General features: G+C 41.3%; 1 protein-coding gene across 7 annotated transcripts in view; it reads left to right on the forward strand.

Annotated features, from left to right (window-relative positions):
- Positions 1–21,415: 21,415 nt before the first annotated feature.
- CASK (calcium/calmodulin dependent serine protein kinase) overlaps positions 21,416–21,975 on the forward strand; it is a 440,186-nt gene continuing 439,626 nt past the window's right edge. For 6 of the 7 annotated variants that reach the window (XM_036270436.1, XM_036270433.1, XM_036270434.1 and 3 more), the window contains exon 1: positions 21,530–21,655. In XM_036270436.1, the coding sequence (XP_036126329.1) occupies positions 21,597–21,655 (59 nt within the window). In that variant the 5' untranslated portion in view covers positions 21,530–21,596. Of the gene's footprint in view, positions 21,656–21,975 lie in introns of all 7 variants that reach the window. The other variant, XM_036270439.1, reaches the window with a different exon arrangement.

The raw sequence follows: 21,975 nt of genomic DNA on the forward strand, positions 1-21,975 counted from the left end.
TGATTCAGGAAATTTCAGTTTAAAGACCAGCTACAGTGTTTGTTCCTCTCAATCAAAAGTCTGATGTAGAAGAGATCATAGTGGTATAATTATTTGTCTGTATATTGATATGTAATGACTTTTAATGGTGGGTTTTATACATTTAAATAGCACCAGGTTTAAAAAAATGACCATGTATGTCTTAAAATTCTCTGAATTCTAAACATTCAAGTTTGGTGGGTTTTTCCACAAGCCTACTACTAATTTAGCTGCCTTGACTGAACTATTCATAATGAAATGGGCATCTCTTGGTTAGATCTGAGAGCCTCAACTTACTATCCCAAGTAATCTATGTGATTTTTTATGAGATAAACCCACTCAAGTAACATTCTTTGTTTTGTTTTTTTTTAAGGTTTATTCTAGAATCAAGGATTCTCGTGTTCTTTTTAACACTTGTTACATTGCTTTCAGCAAAATTAATGGTAAGGAAAATAGTTCACAGGAGAGACCGTTTGCCCAGGTTTTTCTTCTAATCAAAAATCATCACATTGGGTAGAGAGGCTGCATTATCAAAATACCCAGAATCCTCTTCCAGTCTTTTTACATTCTCAAATTCATGGTCATAAAGAATGTCTGGAGACTTTTAGGCCTTCTGGGAATGAAGCATTAATTTACTTGTGCAACTGTGAACTATGTCTACTCCTTCCATTGTACCTGAGCTTATGGCAGGGTTACATTCCTTCACTTGACCAAAGTCCTGTCCCTGTTTGTTTATACTTAAGCAGGTAGAACTTCAGCCTACCCTCAAGCCTATTCTCACCATCACTGTTTGTATTTCTCCTTTGGCCTAATGTACAGTCCTCACAGTGGTTTCAGCTTTGGTCTGCTCAATGGTATCAGTGTGGACAGCTTTTTTAAACTTAAACAAGCTTCACTCAGAGGTTCCTTGGAAGCTTCAACTGGTCATAGCCTTCCCCCACCCCCAGAATCCTCCAGCCAGGGCATCTGTCACCCTTTTTCTTCCTTTTCCTGGAAAAAGTACTCTCTGGCTCACATCCACCACTTACTGCATTTAGGCTAAAAGTAATCTGTGATTGACTGGAACTCCAGCATGCAACCAAGGGCTTTATCTTGGGAACTCACACACTTAGTTGCCATTCTGCCCTGCCAACAGGCTTTTAAGGCAGCTACTCTACAAAAAAAAAAAAAATTCTAGGTTCTATTTTCTGGGTTTAAGGGATGATCCCTGGCGGAGAAAGATAGAGAATGTTTATAGAACGGAAATAAGGAAACCAAACTATTATCTTTATTCCACACTTAGATGCAGTTCTCATTTGGGGGCGGGGGGGCTGCCATAATTATGAGAGGCCTTTTGTCAGTACCTTTGACAACCACAGCTATACACACTCCACTCTCAACTGGGTGCTCTGTGATTTCTCCAGCCACAGTAACCAAACCCAGTAGATGGTAGTTTGATTCATTTGTTTGAAGACCTGGCCTAGCTAAGTCTGGCCAGTGTGAGGTGATACCTCATAGTCATTTTGATTTGCATCTCTCTGATGATTAGTGATATTGAGCATGTTTTCATATGTCTCTTGATCAGTCAGAGAAAGACAAGTATGATATAATCTCACTTATATGTGGAATCTATTGAACAAAATAAGCTGATGAACAAAATAGATCCAGAGATATGGAAGTAGGAAACAGACTGAGGAACCTCAGTGAGAAGGGTGGTGAGAGACAGGAAGAGATAAACTAAAGAACTTATATGCATATACGCATAACCAATCAACACAGACAATCGTGAGGTGAAGGCATGAGGGGGCAAGAGTGGGGTGGAAGGGGTCAATGGGGGAAAAAGGGAAGGACATCTTTAATACTTTCAACAACAAAGATAAATCTAAAATAAAAAAATATTAAAGGAAAAAATATTTTAATTATACATTTAAAATGTTTTAATTTGCAATGATAACAAAATACATATAACAAAATCTAGAATTTTAATCATTTTAAGTGTACAGTGTTAAGTATATTCACATTGTTGTACAATCAATTTCCAGAACTTATTCATCTGACAAAACTGAAACTCTACACCCATTAAACACTAACTCCCCATTTCCCCTTCCCCCAGCCTTGACAACCACCATTCTACTTATTATTTCTATGAATTTAACTATTCTTTATACCTCATATTTATAAAATCATACAGTATTTGTTTTTTGTAATTAGCTTATTTCACTTAGTATGATTTCCTCAAGGTTAATCCATGTGGTAACATGTGGCAGAATCTTTTTTTAAGGCTGAATAACATTCCACTGTGTGTATATACCACATTTCACCTGTCTATTAATCTGTGAATGGACATTGAGTTGCTTCATCCACCTTTTGGCTATTGTGAATAGTGCTGTTATAAACATGGGTATACAAATATCTTTGATACCCTGGTTTCAATTCTTTTACATGTATACGCAGAAGCACTATTGCTGAATATTATGGTAGTTCTATTTTTAATTTTTTTAGGAACTGCCATACTGTTTTCTATAGTGGTTGCACCAGTTTACATCCCCACCAATGGTACATAAGTGTTCCAGTTTCTCCACATCTTCACCAACACTTGTTATTTTGTTTTTATTTCTGATAGTAGCCATCCCAATGAGTGTGACATTATATTTTATTGTGGTTTTGATTTGCATTTGCCTAATGATCAGTGAAGTTGAGTACCTTTTTATATGCTTTTTGGCCATTTGTATATCTTCTCTGGAGATATGTCTATTCAAGTCTTTTGCCCATTTTTTAAGGTATAGTTGGCATACAATAGTGAATTAGTTTCAGATGTACAATATAGTGAATTCAGCATTTATATTCCTTATGATGTGATCACCACAATAAGTCTAGTAACCATCTGTCACCACGCCAAGTTGTGATATTATTGATTATACTCCCTGTGCTGTACACTACATCACCATAACTTATTTATTTGATAACTGAAAGTTAATGCCTTTTATACCCCTTCAGCTTTTTCACCCATCCTCCCACCCCCAGATTTGTTTTTTGTTGTTAAATTGTAGGAGTTCTTCATATATTTGGGATATTAACCACTTATCGAATAGGTGACTTGCAAATATTTTCTCTCATTCTGTATGTTGCCTTTTTCCTTTGTTTACTGTGTCCTTTGATACACATAAGTTTTTGGTTTTGATATTGTCCAATTTATCTACTTTAACTTCTGTTGCCTGAGCATTTGGTGTCATATTCAAGAATTGCCAAATCTAATGACATAAAGCTTCTCCCCCATGTTTACTTCTCAGCATTTTAAAGTTGTAGGTCTTTGATTCATTTTGAGTAATTTTTTATATGGTATAAGGTAAGGTGCAACTTTATTCTTTTGCATGCAGATATCCAGTTTTCCAAACACCATTTGTTAAAAACATCATCCTTTCCCTATTGAATTGTCTTTGTGAAAATAATTATACATTTGTTTTTCTGATTATTGATTCATGTCTGCCTCTCTCACTAATTTATAAGCTCTAAAAGGGCAAAAATCATGTTGACTTTGCTCAATATTATCTCCTTAGTTCTTAGTATATAGTAAAGGCTCAATAAAATTTAATTAAATGTGCAAATAAATGCTTGAAAAACACATAGCACAGTGTCTGGCACTAAATACAATTTTAATAAGCAGGAGGTATTATCATCATTGCTGTTGCTATTCAACCTATTTTACCTTTTACCTGAAACACACTTTGCTTAATCTGAAAAAAAGAAAAGAAAATTTATTACCTCAGAGAAACACAAGAGAGCCAATATCAGAATGTGCAATAATTCAGGCTTTGGGATCTAGCAGACTTGGTTCAAACATAGATTCATCTCTTTCTAGCTGTGTAATTCTTGGCACATTACTGAACTTCTTCCCAAGTCTCAGTTTCCTCATCTGTAAAATGAAGGCAATAATATCTATCTTATAAAGTTGTTATGTGAATTAAGTTAAGAATCTGCAACATCTTTGCATAGTGTCTGACATTTATAATAAGCCCTCAACAAGTGGTTATTTTCTTATTTCTTTACAGGCCATTAGAATCTCTATCGTTTCCCCTTAATTTGGTTTGCTATTGTCTTTTAAAAGGTTACTTTCTTAGCTATTGTCTCCATTTACATAACAATTTAAAATAGATAACAAGGGTAAATGAGCTTGAACGGGAAATATTTGATTAGAATACTTAAGGCAAAATATCATTAGAGTTCCTATCAGATGTGGGAATTACCACAAACAACTTGTAAAAAGCTGATAGTTGCTTTTTCTCTTGACCAAAAGGAAAACATCTTATTAGTGTAGATCCTGACATTAAAGATTATCTCTATGAGAATAAAGATTTTCCAGGGAAAGAGTCTCTATTTAAAAACAGGGGGGTGGTGTGAAAATGGAGATGGAGTGAATGGAAGCTGCACAGATGATCTCCCAGGACCACATGGAAATTACAACTAAAATAAAGAAAATCCTTAAGAAAAAAGCAACATAAAAGTAGCAGGACAGGACCATATAACCAGGAAACACTGGTAGGAGCTATGGAGGCCTGAGAGGGTGGCAGGCTGGGAGCCCACAGACAACAGCAGTCCTAGCTGTGAGCAGCGCCCTTGGGGAAGAAAGACGAAGCCCGCTCCACAGCGCAGAGAGCCGGGACAGACAGCTAAAATAGCCACAGCCACTCACCTGGGGGCTACAGCAGAGGGAGGGCAGACTGGGCTGGAACTCTGTGGGGACACCCGGGATTTGGAGGGCACTCAGAGTTTTTGCTGAGTTGGGGCCACAAAAGACGGTGGCCAGTGTACTCCTTCTTAGAGCTGTGGGGAAAAGCAGCAGCCCCCTGCCTTCAGAGATTCAACCTTTCCCAGGTAGAACAAAGAAATGAAATTGAGGCTCATTAACAACCAGCATCTATCCCACCCTCTGGAAATCCTCTTACACAGAACACCGGGGCTATATTCCATTGCAATGAGTAACTGAGACTACTAGCCTCCAGGAAAAAGCTAGAGGGTAACTGAACCTTACCTGGGCTTGCATCTCTACCCAGGAAAGTAAGACTTGACAGTGGTCTTTAACGTGGGCCCATCCAGGCTCATCCAAACCCAGTAGAGGAAGCCACAAACAGCAGAACACCAACATCCACACTGCAAATTTGGCAGGCTCCAAAACCCAAAGAGATGGCCAAAATGATGAAACAGGAAACAAATTGCAAATAAAAGAACAAAAGAACTCTATTGAAGAATAGATAAATGAAATGCAGTTAAGCAAGTTATCAGAGATAGAGTTCAGAGTCATGATCTTGAGGAAGCTCAACACATGAGAAAGGACATCAACACAATAAGTAAAGACATAGAAACATTGAAAACCAACCAAGTGGAAAAGAATGACATAGCAGAAATGAAGAACACATTGGAAGAACTAACCAGCAGAGAAGAACAAACTGAGGACTGGATCAGTTAATTAGAAGACAGGGTAGGAAAAAATGAACCAATCAGAAACCCAAAAGGAAAAAAACAATTAAAAAAATAGGAACATAGTTTAAGAGAACTGTGGGACAACTGGAAACGTAATAACATTCGAATCATAGGAGTCCCCAAACAGGAAGAAAATGGGCAAGGGTTAGAGAATATATTTGAAGAAATAGTGACAGAAAACTTTCCTAACTTGGTGAAGGAAGAAGGCATTCAAGTTCAAGAAGCACAGAGAGCCCCAAGTAAGAAGAACCCAAACACATGGTAATTAAAATGCCAAAAATTAAAGACAATGAGAGAATCCTGAAGGCAGCAAGAGATAAGCAACAGGTAACCTACAAAGGAAATCCCATAAGTCTCTCAGCTGACTTCTCAACAGAAACACTACAGGCCAGAAGGAGTGGCACAAAGTAATCAAGGTCATGAAAAACAAGGATCTGAATCCAAGACTACTCTACCCAGCCAGGCTATCATTCAAAATAGAAGGTCAAATAAAGAGCTTCCCAGACCAAAAAAAAAAAAAAAGGCTAAGGGAATATATTAACACCAAACCAGCACTGTAAGATATGCTAAAAGGACTGCTGTAATCAGTAGAAAAAATAGGAAGAAAAATATAATCTCACTAAACAAAAATGGCAATAAATAAGTACATATCAATTATCACTTTAAATGTGAATGGTTTGAATAATCCGATAAAATGACACAGAGTAGCTGACTGGATAGGAAGGCATGACTCACACATATGTTGTTTACAAGAGACCCACCTCACAACAAAAGACTCACATAGCTTAAAAGTGAAGGGATAAAAGAAAATCTTTCAAGCAAATGGAAAGCAAAAAGAAAGCTGGGGTAGCAATACTGATATCTGATAAAGTAGATTTCAAAATGAAGACCATGGATTCTAAAAAATGGCGGCGGAGTGAATGGAGCTACACAGACCATCTCCCAGGACCAAACTGGATTTACAACGAAAATACAGGAAAATCTTCAGGAAGGGGCAACCGAAAGACACCTTGGAGGACCACATAACCAGGGACACCGACTCAATTCTGGTAGGCTTGCAAGGACGCAAGAGGGGGCCGGGAGCCCACAGTCTGCAGCAGCCTGGCGGGGACCAGGGGGCTCGGCGGGAAGTTGCTGCTGCTGCCTCGGCTGTGACCCCACAAGGGTCCTGCGAACTATGCTGCCTGCTAAGCCCTCGGCTGGTGCCGCACGGACTGGCACGGACTGGCTGCGACCAGGGGACTCAGCAGGACACTGCTACCGAGGCCGAGTCCTGCGAACTCTGTGTGCTAAGCCCTCGGCTGGTGCCGCACGGACTCGCGGGGACCAGGGGACCCTGCTGGAAGCTGCTGCCACCTCGGCAGTGTCCTGATACCGCGGCTTAGTCCTGAGGTTTCTGCTGAGTGCAACACCCTCGGCTGGTGCCACATCCGGGGGCCGCCCTTGGATAGAAGTAGCGCCCTGGAGTTAAAAGTCCCAGATGGCTCCACGACGCAGAGTCTAGACAGAGGCTAAATTGGCAGCAGCCCCTCACCTTGGGCTCGGACAGAGGGAAGGCAGACTGGACTGGAACTGTGTGGGGACAGTCGGGTTTTGGAGGGTGCTAAGAGCTTTCCCTCAGTTCAGCCACGCAGCACTGTCATCATTTTACTCCTTCCAAGGGCCCTGGGGAGAGGCAGAGGCCCCACCCTCAGAGATTCAACCCCACCTCATGGACATTGAAATGCTAATTGAGGCCCATTAACAACCAGCAGCCTCCCCACCCTCGGGAAATCCTCTTACACTAAGCACCCGAGGGAGATTTTCAGGCAACTCAGAAACCAAGGGTCTTCAGATGACCTCTACTAATCGCCTCCAGGCAAAAAAAGCTAGAGGATAATTACCATTCCCTGGGCTAGCAACACTGACCAGAAAACCTAAGACTTGACGGTGCTGTTTAAAGTGGGTCCTCCCTGGCTCATCCAAACCCAGGAGAGGGAGCCACAAACAGCAGAACACCAACACCCACAGGGAAAATTTGGCAGACTCGAAAGCCCACTGTGATAGCCAAAATGGTGAAAAACAGAAACAAAAGCCAAATGAAAGAACAAGAGACCTCTATGGAAGATGAGATCAATGAGTTGCAGTTAAGCAAGTTAACAGAAGAAGAATTTAGAGCCATGAGGTTGAGGAAGCTCAACAGCATGTGTAAGGATATGAGCACCATGAGTAAAGACATAGAAATGTTGAAAATTAACCAGTTGGAAATTAAAAACCAACAGGAAGAAATGAAGAATGATATATCAGAAATGAAAAACACATTGGAAGGTCTAAAAAGCAGAGTAGAGGAAGCTGAGGACCGAATCAGTGAATTAGAAGACAGGCTAGAAAAAATCAAACAATCAGAAAACCAAAAGGAAAAAACGATTAAAAAACAGGAAGACAGCTTAAGAGAACTGTGGGACAACTGAAAACGGAATAATATTCGCATCACAGGAGTCCCTGAAGAAGAAGAAAATAAGCAAGGGTTAGAGAATATATTCAAAGAAATAGTAACAAAAAACTTCCCTAATTTGGTGAAGGAAGAAGGCATTCAAGTTCAAGAAGCACAGAGAGCCCCATGTAAGAAGAAACCAAACAGGCCCACACCAAGACACATAGTAATCAAACTGCCAAAAATTAAAGACAATGAGAGAATCCTAAAAGCAGCAAGAGATAAGCAACAGGTTACCTACAAAGGAAATCCCATAAGTCTCTCAGCTGACTTCTCAACAGAAACACTACAGGCCAGAAGGAGTGGCACAAAGTAATCAAGGTCATGAAAAACAAGGATCTGAATCCAAGACTACTGTACCCAGCAAGGCTATCATTCAAAATAGAAGGTCAAATAAAGAGCTTCCCAGACAAAATAAAAGGCTAAGGCAATACATTAGCACCAAACCAGCACTGCAAGAAATGTTAAAAAGACAGCTGTAATTAGCAGGAGAAATGGGAAGAAAAATAGAACCACACTAAACAAAAATGGCAATAAATAAGTACATATCAATAATCACCTTAAATGTAAATGGACTGAGTGCTCCCATCAAAAGACACAGAGTAGTTGATTGGATAAGAAAGCATGACTCATCTATATGTTGTTTACAAGAGACCCACCTCACAACAAAAGACTCACATAAACTGAAAGTGAAAGGATGGGAAAAAAATCTTCCAAGCAAACGGAAAAGAAAAAAAAGCTGGGGTAGCAATACTCATATCTGATAAAATAGATTTCAGAATGAAGGCCATAGTCAGAGACAAAGAAGGCCACTACATAATATTGAAAGGATCTATCCAACAGGAAGATATAACCTTCATAAACATATATGCACCCAATATAGGAGCACCAATATATATTTAAAAACTTCTGGAGGACTTCAAAGGAGAAATTGATAGCAATACAATCATAGCAGGGGACTTCAACACCCCGCTGACATCACTGGATAGATCCTCTAGACAAAAAATTAGTAAGGAAACAGAGACTCTAAATTGAGCACTAGACCAAATGGATTTAATAGATATCTACAGAGAACTACACCCCAAAACTACAGAATTCTCATTCTTTTCAAGTGCACATGGAACATTCTCAAAGACAGACCACATGTAAGGGCACAAACTAAGTCTCTACAAGTTCAAGAACATTGAAATCATATCAAGCATCTTCTCAGATCACAGTGGCATGAAACTAGAAATCAATTGCAAGAAGAACATACAAAGACATTTGAACACATGGAAGCTAAATAGCATGTTATGAAACAATGAATGGGTCAATGAGGAAATCAAGGAAGAAATCAAAAACTTCCTGGAAACCAATGAAAAGGAAGACACAACAATACAAAAATCTATGGGATGCAGCGAAAGCAGTTCTGAGAGGGAAGTTCATAGCACTACAGGCCTACCTCAAAAAAGAAGAAAAATCTCTAATAGACTATCTAACCTCACACCTTAAAGAACTAAAGAGCAAACAAACAAACAAACAAAAAAACCCAGAGCAAGTAGAAGGAAGGAAATCGTAAAGATCAGAGCAGAAATAAATGACATAGAGACCAAAAAAAAAACAATTCAAAGGATCAATAAAACAAAGAGCTGGTTTTTTGAAAAGATAAACAAGATTGATGGACCCTTAGCTAGATTCACCAAGAAACAAAGAGAGAGAACCCAAATACACAAAATCAGAAATGAAAGAGGAGAGATAACAACTGACACCACAGAAATACAAAAGATCGTTAACAACTACTATGAACAATTACATGGCAACAAATTCGACAATCTAAGCGAAATGGAAAAATTTTTAGAAACATATAGTCTCCCAACACTAATCTGGGAAGAAATAGAAACCTTGACCAGACCAATAACAACAAAAGAAATTGAAGATGTAATCAAGACTCTCCCAGGAAACAAAAGCCCAGGCCCGGATAGCTTCATGGGGGAGTTTTACCAAACGTCGAAAGAAGAACTAATACCCATTCTCCTCAACCTATTTCAAAAAATTCAAACAGAAGGAAGACTTCCAAACTCGTTTTTTGAGGCCAGCATAATTCTAATTCCAAAACCAGAAAAAGACATTACAAAGAAAGAATACTACAAGGCAATATTCATGATGAACATAGATGCCAAAATCCTGAACAAAATACTAGCAAATCGAATCCAGCAATACATCAAAAGATTATTCACCATGACCAAGTGGAATACATCCCAAGGATGGAAGGCTGGTACAATATTCGCAAATACATAAATGTGATAAACCACATAAACAAAATGAAAAATAAAAATCATATGATCATATCAATAGACGCTGAAAAAGCATTCAACTAAATCCAGCACCCATTTCTGATTAAAACGCTCAGCAATTTGGGAATAGAAGTATCATCTCCCTGCATAATAAAGGCCATATATGAAAGACCTACAACCATCATAATACTCAATGTGCAAAAACTAAAAGCATTTTCCTTAAAAACAGGAACAAGACAGGGATGCCCACTTTCACCACTCTTATTTAACATAGTACTGGAAGTCTTAGCCACAGCAATCAACAGGAAGGAAAGATTAAAGGGATCCAAATGGGAAAGGAGGAAGTGAAATTGTCATTATTTGCAGATTACATGATATTATACGTAGAAAACCCCAAAGACTCCATCAAAAATTTTCTAGACTTAATAAATGAATTTGGCAGAGTAGCAGGATACAAAATTAACATGAAGAAATCGATGGCATTCTTATACACCAATGATGAACTCACAGAAAGAGAAACTAAAAAAACAATCCCATTTATCATCATGGCAAAAAAATTAAGATATCTAGGAATAAACTTAACGAAAGAAATAAAGGACCTATTCGCAGAAAACTACAGCTCACTGAAAAAAAAATACAGGAAAATATAAAAAAGTGGAAGCACATACCTTGTTCATGGATTGGAAGAAATGACATCATTAAAATGTCCATATTACCCTAAGCAATCTATAGATTCAATGCAATCCCCATCAAAATACCAATGGCATACTTTACAGAACTAGAACACATACTTCAAAAGTTCATATGGAACCAAGAAAGACCTCGAATAGCCACAGCAATCTTGAAAAGAAGAACAAAGTTGGAGGGATCACATTACCAGATTTCAGGTTATACTACAAAGCCACTGTAATCAAAATAGCCTGGTACTGGCACAAGAAGAGGCATATGGACCAGTGGAACAGAACAGAGAACCCAGAAATGGACCTAAGGCAATATGCTCAATTAATATTTGACAAAGGTGGCAAGAGTATACAGTGGAATAAAGATAGTCTCTTTAATAAATGGTGTTGGGAAAATTGGACAGCTACATGCAAAAATATGAAACTAGCCCATCAACTTACACCATACACAAGAATAAACTCCAAATGGATAAAAGACTTAAATATGACTCATGAATCCATAAATATCCTGGAAGAAACTGTAGGCAACAAAATTTCAGACATCATACACAGCAGAATTTTCACTGATACATCACCTAAGGCAACAGAAACAAAGGAGAAAATGAACACATGGGACTACATTAAACTCAAAAGCTTCTGCACAGCAAAAGATCAAAACGGAAAGTATACCCACTGTATGGCAGAGCATAATTGCCAATGATACATCAGATAAGGGGTTAATTTCCAATATATACAGAATGCTCATACAGCTCAACGAAATGAAGACAAAGAACCCAATTAAAAAATGGGCAGAGGAACTAAATAGACACCTCTCCAAACAGGACATACAAATGGCTAAGAGACATATGAAGAAATGCTCAACATCATTAATCATCAGGGAGAGGCAAATTAAAACAACAATGAGGTATCACCTCACACCTGTCAGAATGGCCACCATGTATAAATCATCAAACAACAGGTGTTGAAGAGGTTGTGGAGAAAAGGGGACTCTAGTACACTGCTGGTGGGAATGCAGACTGGTGCAGCTACTATGGAAAACACTATGGTGTTACCGCAAGAAATTAAAAATGGAAGTTCCATTTGACCCAGTGATCCCACTTCTGGGAATATACCCTAAGAAGTCTGAAACACCAATCAGAAAGAATATATGTACCCCCATGTTTGTGGCAGCACTATTTACTATAGCTAAGATCTGGAATCAGCCCAAGTGTCCATCAGTAGACAAATGGATACAAAAGCCGTGGTACATGTACACAATGGAGTACTATGCAGCTGTAAGAAAGAAAGATCTCTTATTCTTTGAGACGACATGGAGGGACCTCGAAAGTATTATCCTAGCCAAAACAATCCAAGCAGAGGCAGCCAAATATCACATGATCTGACTTATTTGTGGAATATAATGAATGTAACAGTCTGAGGAACCGGGTAGTCCCAGAGACGTGGAAGTGGGATACAGACTGACAATCCCCTGAAGTGGGGGTGATGGGGGAGAGATAAACCACAGAATTTATATGCATGTATGCATGAACAATGGACATGGACAACAATGCTGGGGACAGGGCGGGGAGGGAGAGGTAGGGTGGTATCAATGGGGGAAAAAGGAAAAACATCTGTAACAAAAATTAATTAATTTAAAAAAATTAAAAATTAAAAAATAAAATCATTTGCTTTAATTTTTATTTACTTGATTACTATTAAGGAAGGACATCTGTTTACATGTTTACTGGCTCCTTTCTTAAATTTTTTTCTTGAACTTTATATAATGTTTTTATTATTGTGTCTATATCTTCCAGCTGAGGTTTAAAAACTTTATATAAAAGACTATCAAATCTTTATGAAAATATTAATTTGCAAACATTTTCAAAATTTATAAGTTTCTTGAAAATTTTGTTTACGTGGCCTTTTCTGGTGTCCAGTGGTTTTTAGTTTTAAGTATGCAAGTTATTTTCTTTATTTCTGTCTTTGGTACCATGCTCGGGTGGCCTGCCTCCCCCTCATTTTTTGTGTGAATATCCACTGAAGTGTAATGCTTGTGGGTGTTATACAAAGCTGAGTTTCTCAACTAAAAATGAATAAATAAAATAAAATAAAAGGTATCATTGCTGAGAATGTGTGGTAAGAATGAAATAGCTCTAAGAGTTTTGCAGGCTCAACTGCCGGAAAAGACCTCATCTGCTCCATCCATGCCCTAAGGAAGGTAAACGATTAATTCTACCAGTGTTGATAGGCTAGTATTTCATATTGGTGACTCATTAATCACTTGACCTTTTCCACAGTGCATTTAACATAGTAAATTATACTCCTTTCTCTTGAGGTCTGGGTGACTCACATGACTCTTTGCAACTAAGCCTGAGTTGGGCTCAATATAAGTCACCCATTGGACACATTGCAGCTGATTGTGCATTTTTACCATGTAGTATGACAGTTTAGTGACAGCCTGGAAAGAAAGCACCAGGAAATACAGAAAAGGAAATTAAGGAGGAGGTAATAATTTAATATCTCACTGTTCCTTCAAAATCTCTCATAGCTAAGACAGAAGGGAAAATTCCAAATGCTGTGTGAGATTTTAATTTGCTTTTTTCTACACAAAAGATAGCTAGTAGAACAACTTTCAATTCGTAGAAATAAATCCAATGCCCTTTTTTTTTCTGTCCCTGCTTTCTCTGATACTTCTTCAGCTCTAATACTATTCTCTCCTGTCCTCTGTGAAAATTGTATTTCTTCTGTAATGCAGTTTCTTCCCAAGAATCCAACCACTTTAACTGTTTCTGTTGGCTCTTTGATTTCTTTTTAATTATGACTGCTTCTCTAATCCAATTCAAGAAACATATAGTTATTTATTAATTTTACAAACATATATAGAGTACTTACTATGTTCCAGACACTTTCTAGGTTCAAGGGTTGAAGGAGAAAGGCTATAACTAAAACAAATAAAAGAGAATTCCAGGAAGTGATAAGGGCTATGAAGCCATTTATTCATTTATTCATTCATTCACCATTCAATCAATGGCTTTTTGAAAAACTACTACACACCAGGCACTGTTCCAGATGCTGAGAATTCCCTTTCATGGACCTGAATTGAGCCTCTCCATGGTGAGCAGTATGGTAAAAACAGTTAGAGGCAGGAGCCCAATGAATAAAATGAGGCAATATATAAGTATGGGTTGATGGGGGAGTGGCTTGTGATGGAGACTGAAGAAGTAGGAACGAAAGGGAAAATCTAAAAGAAATTTGGAAAGAAAAATCGACAAGATCTAATGACTAGCTGGACATGGAGAAAGTAGAGTGCAAAGAAAAAACGAGTGCCAATATTTGGGTGACCAGGGGAACAGGGACCCTTCCCAGCATTCATTTGGCTCTTCTCCTGCCTAAAGTGTCCTGATTTTCTTTGAGGCCTTTTCCTACCCCTCCATTCTCAGTCAGGAGACTGACTCTCATACCCTGCTTGAGGGTGGGGCCTAATTGGTTAAATTATTCAGTGACTCTCTCACCCTGACTACAGTAATTGGTTCTTGGATGGTCATGTGCCTTAATACAAGGCCAATGAGAGAGAGTGAGTGAATCCTAGAACATGTGCAAGGCCTACTGGATGAGACTCCTCGTTTCCTGAATGTTGATATACAAGAAGGTGAAGTCTGAACAGTGGCAGTTGTTTTGCTACTTCAAGGGGGAGAGAATGTAGTTCAAAGGGCCATCTTGTGGAACCTAAGGATGAAGCCAGTACCACAGAAAGCTGGAGAAAGTGAATCTTCAGTGGCATCATTTGAGTACGGCTTTTCAGTTATGTGAGTCAAATGTTCTCTATTGTTTAAGCTGGTTTGAGTTTTCTGTCATTTGCAACCAAAAGAATCCAGACTATTGAAGTCCCCATTAGCACACAGTACAGTGTTGAGTCTCTAGGAGGCCAATGAGTACTTGTGATCTTAAGTTGCTCAATGAATGGATATCTTTTGATTAACTTTTGAGTTACATGTTCACTGTATACAGGCACTGAGCTGTGTCCAAAGGCAATCTTGTTTTTGTCAGACAAAAGTTTCCAGTGATTTATTCATTGATATTAAAGGAAGAAAGGTAATGAATCTTTAGACAGAAGTTTACAGAGGAAACATATTTGTATTCAGATTCTCTTCTGTTCTGTTCTCCGAAGTGTTTATTTTATTTTATTTTTTGCATTTGTTATGGTTTCTCCACCCTAGTGATGAAGTCAGCCCTGGCTCCTTTTTTTCATTGAGGTTATTCAGTGGCCAGTGTTAAGGAAGTGGGGCTTCATTTTTAGGTGTACAAGACTCACTTAGGAAGCTTATAAAAATATAGATCCCTGCAACATGCTCCAGAAAATTCAGATTCAGTAAGTCTTGAGTAGGGCCCAGGAATCAACAGTTTTAACATTCTTCATACACCCTCAAGTGATATGGATACAGTTGGCACTTTGAGAAACACAGCTGTCTTAGGTTACATTCAGATCCTGATAAGGGGATTAATAAGCAAATGATTTATTAAGGAAGTACTCCCCGGAGAAACCTGTTGGTGAATGAGAGAAGTAGGAAATGGAAGGGGAGGGAACCAGGCAAAGTCCTGAGGAGGGTAGCTGCAGCCTGATCCCACAAGGGAGCTTAGGCTCTTAGGAACCCCTCAGAGTTGACCCCTCTCTCCTGGGGAAGGGAATGTTGTCCCACATTCCTGCACTAAAAGCCACATCAGGGAGACCTAAATTCCCAAGCACTTCTATGTGGGAAGTTTGTAACTTGTGGGAAGTACTCTGAAGCATGGACTTTGGAAGCAAAAGCATGCTGAAGCTGGGGGAGGGGCACACAGAAAAGGTAAAAGAGATTGAGAGGGATTTGAGTAGAGCACCTACAGTGTCAGCTCAAACCATTTAAGAGATTTCATATTTAGTACAGGTGTATCTGCATTTTAAAAGTAACTAAGGGAGAGAACAGTGTGAACCAAGTGCAAAGGGGAGAGTTACTTAAAATAGGATTCGGTTCATGACAGGGCTTTGGGGATCTTAGTCTACACATAAGACTTGTGCCACTGAAATCAGGTCTTTCAATGGGCGAACTCTTTAAAACGATTGGTTACCTTTTTTTCTGTTGTTGATTTTTTTTTTCTGTGCATAAGCTATTTAGTTTGATACAGTCCCATTCATTTATTTTTGTTTTTATTTTATTATTATTTTTTTTTTTATTTAGTGTTTTGCTTTTAAAAACTCATAGACACAGCCCTGGCCAGTTTTGCTCAGTGGTTAGAGCGTAGGCCTGAGGACCAGATTTGGTTCCTGTTAAAGGTACCTATCTCGGTTGCAGTTTGTCCCCAGCCCCGGTTGGGGTCGTATGGGTGGCAACCACTCGATGTGTCTCTCTCACATCGATGTTTCTCTCTCTCTCTTCCCCCCTTCTCCCTCCCGCTCTATCTGAAGCTAAATGCAAAAATGTCCTCTGTTGAGGGAAAAATAAATGAATAAAATAAATAAATAAATAAATAAAACTCATAGACACAGACAACAGTATGGTGGTTTACCAGAGGAAAATGAGAATGGGGAGAGGTAGGAAAGGGTAAAGGGGGTCAAATATAATGTGCCAGGAGATCTGACTTTGGGTGGTGAACACACAATGCAGTATAAAGAATTGTATACTTGAAAACTACATAATTTTATTAATCAATGTCATCCCAATAAATTAAATAAAAGTGTGTATGTGGTTTTTTTTAATTTTGGAAAGAGTAGAGACCATGCCTGCCATATTTGTAGCTGCAGTCTCTGTGGCTACCATAGACATTCATTGAATGAATATAAAATGAGTGATTTGCAACATGATATTGGAGTATAAATCTATTATATGTAACTTTTTCTGGAGAAATTAATGGTGTGTTTCATTTGAGCTTAGAGAATCCTGTTTATACCAACAAGCCATAACTTTGTTCTAGTTTAAGATAGTGTCATTTTTAATTTTATTCAGTAATTCAGCGATAGTGTATATGCTTAAACAATCATAGCTTCAGCGTGAGGCTCAACTCTGAATTGCCTAAATTAACCCTCCACAATAACCTCTGTGTTGTACTCATGCTAATATTTCTCTAGAGTGTGTTGTCCTCTTTTATACCTGTGTCATTTTGAAATTAAGTGAGAGACCAACAACCTGAGAATGTCTAATGTAATTGTGAGGAAGTCCAATACCTCATAGTCCCTGAAGATTTTCACTGACATCTGAGAATCAAATTTGTTTAGCATCAACCCAATCCTTGTGGGGTTTTATAGATTGCTCTGAATTTTTTAAAGACTTATCAATTATATACTCAAGTTATATTTACATTATGATAAAGATATAGAATTATTATTTCATTGATAATTCTCCTAGTATTGGAAATAGTGCTGATTGGCTGCCAAAGCACATTCTCTACCTGCTTCTCTCTTGCCCACCTTCAAAGAGGAGTCGGGAAAAGTCAGTTACCCACATTTCCAGCTTCCCTTGCAGGAGAGGGTAGCCATGTGACTTGTTCTGGCAGTGAAATGGGAAAGGATATTTTCTTGCCCTAATAAGAGATGGGAGAGGAAGCAAAACAGCCTTGCCTATTCTTTAAAAAAAATTTTTTTAATCCTCACCCGAGGATATTCCTCCATTTATCTTCAGATAGAGTAGGAGGGAGACAGAGAGAGGGACAGAGAGAGAAACATCGATGTGAGAGAGACACATCGACTGGCGGCCTCCTGTATGACCCTGACCAGGGCCAGGGACAAACTGCAATCGAGGTACATGACCTTGAGAGGACTCGAAGCCGAGACTCATTGGTCCATGGGTCAATGCTCCAACTGCTGAGCCAGACTGGCCAGGGCCTTGCCTATTCTTTAAAAAAATTTTTTTTGCTCTTAATCCTCACCCAAGGAAAATTTTTTCCATTGATTTTGAGAGAGAGTAGAAGGTAAGGAAGGGGGAGAGAGAAACAACTATGTGAGAGAGACACATCAGTTGGTTGCCTTCCACACATGGCTATGGGCACCAGGGATCGAATCTGCAACCTGGGTTGCAGATTGCCCTTGCCTGGGAATTGAACCTGAGACCCTTCGGTGCGCTGCTGAGCCACAGCTAGGTGCACCGGCTAGGGCACAGCCTTGCCTGTTCTTGATGCTGTCCTGTTTCCTTTGAATGCAGTTTGATGTTGGAAATTGTGACAGCCATCTTGTGATGATGAAGCAACAAGCCTAAAAATGAGAAGCTAGTATTAAGTATGTCAGAGAAGAAAGGAGAGAGAGAGAGAGAGATCATTGATGACACTGTTGAGTAGCTGATCCAATGTTAGTAACCATCCACCTCCAGACTTCTTGCTCTATACAATAGATAAACCCTTCATTTTCTTAAACCACTGTTACTGAGTATTTAGTTATTAACATCTGAGCACAATCTAACTGATGCACCTAGTTACTTTAACATTTTCTTTGTGGAAACTAAAACAGAACTAAATTATTGACACTTGATCATTTATAGTTATGCTTATTTGTTGGAAAAGTATTGTTTGTTTGTTTGTTTGTTTGTTTTGGAAGAAACCCAGAGAAGAATTATCTTCATTTAAAAGGTTTGGTCATTTTAATTGCAGAAGCACAGAGGGGCCACCTCTAACCACAATGCATGGTACAAGTTCTGAGGAATGTGTATTGCAAATAACTTCTCTATGACTAAATACCATACTGGGAGCTGGGAGGTCTAGGTTCAGATTAGATGTTCGGCTAAATATGTGATTATGAACATATAGTTGTCTCTGACTTCATTTTCTCATCTGCTGTACCATTTGTAGGATGCATTCTTTGAAAGTAACAGAAAACTCAACTCAAAATGGCTTAAACAATAAGGAAATTAATTTCTTTATATGACAGGAAAGTGTCAAAAGTTGGCTAAACAAGAGATTGATAATGTCATTGAAGAAATCTCCACCCTGCTGCCTTTCAGTTCCACCTTCATCTTAGGTCTGACTACCCTCATGACTGCAAGATGTCTAATGGCAGCAATTGAGGTTACATGCCTCTTTATTCAAGGTCAGTGTGGTGCTGGGGGGTTGAGGGGGTGGGGAGAAAGAGTATTTTCCATTCAAGGAAGGGAAAATCCTGAGCTTTGTGATGATTGAAAGACCTGGAATCAATCAAGGCCATTGACCAGGGACTGCCAAGAGCTGATCGAGCTAGGCCATTTATTGTGGCAAGGAGGCTGTATTTATTAGTTTAATTAATCAGGACCCATCTCTCCAGGTGAGATGGTTACAATCCCACCTCAAATCCAGAGCTGCCACCTCATGGTGGAGGGGCAGAGTGGCTCTTGGGGCAGAGTGGCTCATCTGTAAATGATGAGCTGGACTGGCTGACCTCTAAGGCTCTTTCCATATCTAAACAGGTGGTGATTCCATGAGCAGAGTGCAAACCTATCTTTGCAGTGATTCTTTTTATTCAACTCCACTTTTTATTTTTATAATTATCCTTATCTACCTCTGAACATAGGCCTCTGTGGAAAATAACTCCAAAATGAAGTCAACAAGCCTTGGCATAACTCAGAATGGGGCTGGGGAGAGGAAGTGAAGCTGACTAGGTGATTTGTGAGGGTCACTGTGCACTTCAGGGCAGAATGGAATGATGCCCTATTCATTAGGTACCAGGTGGACATACCCACTTGGGGTGAGTGACTTGGAACTGTGGGACCCTCAATGGAGGCGATGTTTCTCAGGCTCTAAAGCTCCCTTCTCTAAAGAATGCACAAGTTCCTTGGGAAAGGAAGAAAACCTTCTCATAAAATTATATTTTCCCTCTGATTTGCATTTCTAAAGGGTTTGGTACTCAAGTCCTTAACACTGGCAAATCTCTGGGCTTCTTGAGGGAGTGGTCAAGGGTTTGCACAAAATGTTTCTGAATAGAAAATAGGCGGTGGATCTCTACCCACCCCATACACTTTGGTAAATACTATCTTTTTTCTTTCTTTCTTTCTTTTTAAATTACCACACTGAGAATTTTACCAAATGATTTCTAGAAGCTGACTTATGAACTAATTGGGCACTTCTGATGTGCAAAGGAACAAAGACTTTTTTTTATTGGTCCTCAACTGAGGCATATACCTGTCTGATGGCGTTGGCTCATTCCGCACATGCTCAGTCGAACAAAAATTTTCATATTGAATACAACCTAGCATAGCGGCAACACCCAGAACCTCACTCCCAGGCTGATACTGTGCACACTCCCTCTAGTATTTTTATCCTGAATTGTCTAACAGTTATTGGGAGTAGCGAGCAGAGTAGGACCTGGGGGATGGGGGCAATATACAAAGGGGCTTAAAGTCTACGTCCCTGCCTTCCTGACGTCTCTCTAGGCTGTCTGTAGCAGCGGGGCAGGTGCTGGATAGATATTTGTTGAGTTTGAGTAGAATGCGGGCGGAGCTGTCTGTATAAATTGCCATTTGTTGTTGCACACCTTCCTGGACAGTTTTTGTTTGGTCTTTACTTGTAGGTGGACGAACACCTTTCCCCAGCCCTAGTTGTCATTAAAGAATGACAGTGGCACTAAAGGCATCCGCCGCCTAGCACGGTCTGGAGTGACAACCTCCCCACCTTTCTTCTAGCTTTCCCATTCATCAGGACTCTTTCCCAGCAAAAACTGGGAAAAGCTTCCTGCGGTTACAAAAGAAGGGTGTGTATGGGGGGGAGCGTTTGGGGTTCCGGGCCTCTCGCTGCAGATAGCCAAAATCGTGCGTCCAGTCGTGGACCTTTTGTCCCCCGGTTCCTTCCGCGGCTTGGTCGCGGAGGTGAGGACCCCAACCAACCCCCACCTAAGCAGCTGCCGCCCGAACACCCCGCGGGCCAACTCCCCACCCCTTCAAGATCCCGGGCGCCCGCCCGTTCGCCGTGACGTGTCCGGCTGCGCGCGCATGCGCCACTCAGCCCCATTCCCTTTCCCTGGGCCACCGCCTCCCGACGGGCTGGAGTGGGCGGTGCCTGAGGGTCTGGAGGCCGCGCGGCTATAGCGGGAGGAGGGCGTGTGTGCGCGAGGCGGATGCGCGAGGCTCAAGAGCTAGTCCCGGGCTCAGGCAGAGGAGGAGGAGGAGCTGAAGACGGCGGCCGCGGCTCCCGCCTGCGCGGAGAGCCAGTCCCGCGAAGCCCCCTCCCACTCCCAGGCGGGCGGCGGCAGCGGGAGGAGGAGGAGGAGGGAACGTCTCTGCCGCCGCCTCCTGGTCCCCAGCGCGGATCTGCCGCCGCCACCTCCCTCAGCGGCAATCCTCCCTCCATGGTCCTGCCGCGGCCCCCCCTGTAGCCAGAGCTGCCCCGCGCCACGCCAGAGCCAGCCTCGGCAGAGGGAGCGGTCGCGACCTCGCGGCCCGCGGGGGGCTGACCAGCCGAGAGCGGGGCGCCGCGCGGTCCCTGAGGATCCACACGCCGGGCAGCGCGGCCCGAGCAGCGCGAGAGGCAGCGGGCGGGCGGGCGGGCGGCGCCGGGCCCGGGCCGCCCTCACTCCCGCGCCCCGGCCCCGCCGCCCGCGCCGGGGTGGTCGCCCGCAGAGGAAGGCGCCGCAGTCTTCGGGCCTCGCAGCCCCACTCGAGCGTCCTCAGCATCGAGGGCTCGTGGGTCCTGAGGGGAGGAGGCGAGCCAGGGGCCGGGCACTGAGCTCTTTGGCGCCCCCACCCCAGTTTTCGGAGCCCTCCACGCTGCGGCCGCTGTCCCCTCCGGACCATGGCCGACGACGACGTGCTGTTCGAAGATGTGTACGAGCTGTGCGAGGTGATCGGCAAGTGAGTCTCCATGCGAGGGAACGGGGTGTGGGAAAATGCATTTCAGTGATGCCCGGGTTCTGCCGCACCCGTACCCGCTCGGAGCCTGACCCCTGCTCTCCATCCCCTCCCCCGCCCTTGTAGTCCTCACCCCAGGGTATTTATAGACGTGTACCTGGATCTGTTGCCTGGCTGGGGTCTGGGGGATTCCCAGCGATCGGTGGAGGCCAACGAGCTGAGGACCGCCACCCCGCGAGGCGTGGAGCCGGTTGAAATCTGCTGTCTGCATTTTATCTGACGGTTGCAAAGGGACGTGTGGCCGTACCGATTTTATACTTGCT

This window comes from Molossus molossus, unplaced genomic scaffold, assembly GCF_014108415.1.
Source record: "Molossus molossus isolate mMolMol1 unplaced genomic scaffold, mMolMol1.p scaffold_m16_p_2, whole genome shotgun sequence".
NCBI lineage: Eukaryota > Metazoa > Chordata > Mammalia > Chiroptera > Molossidae > Molossus > Molossus molossus.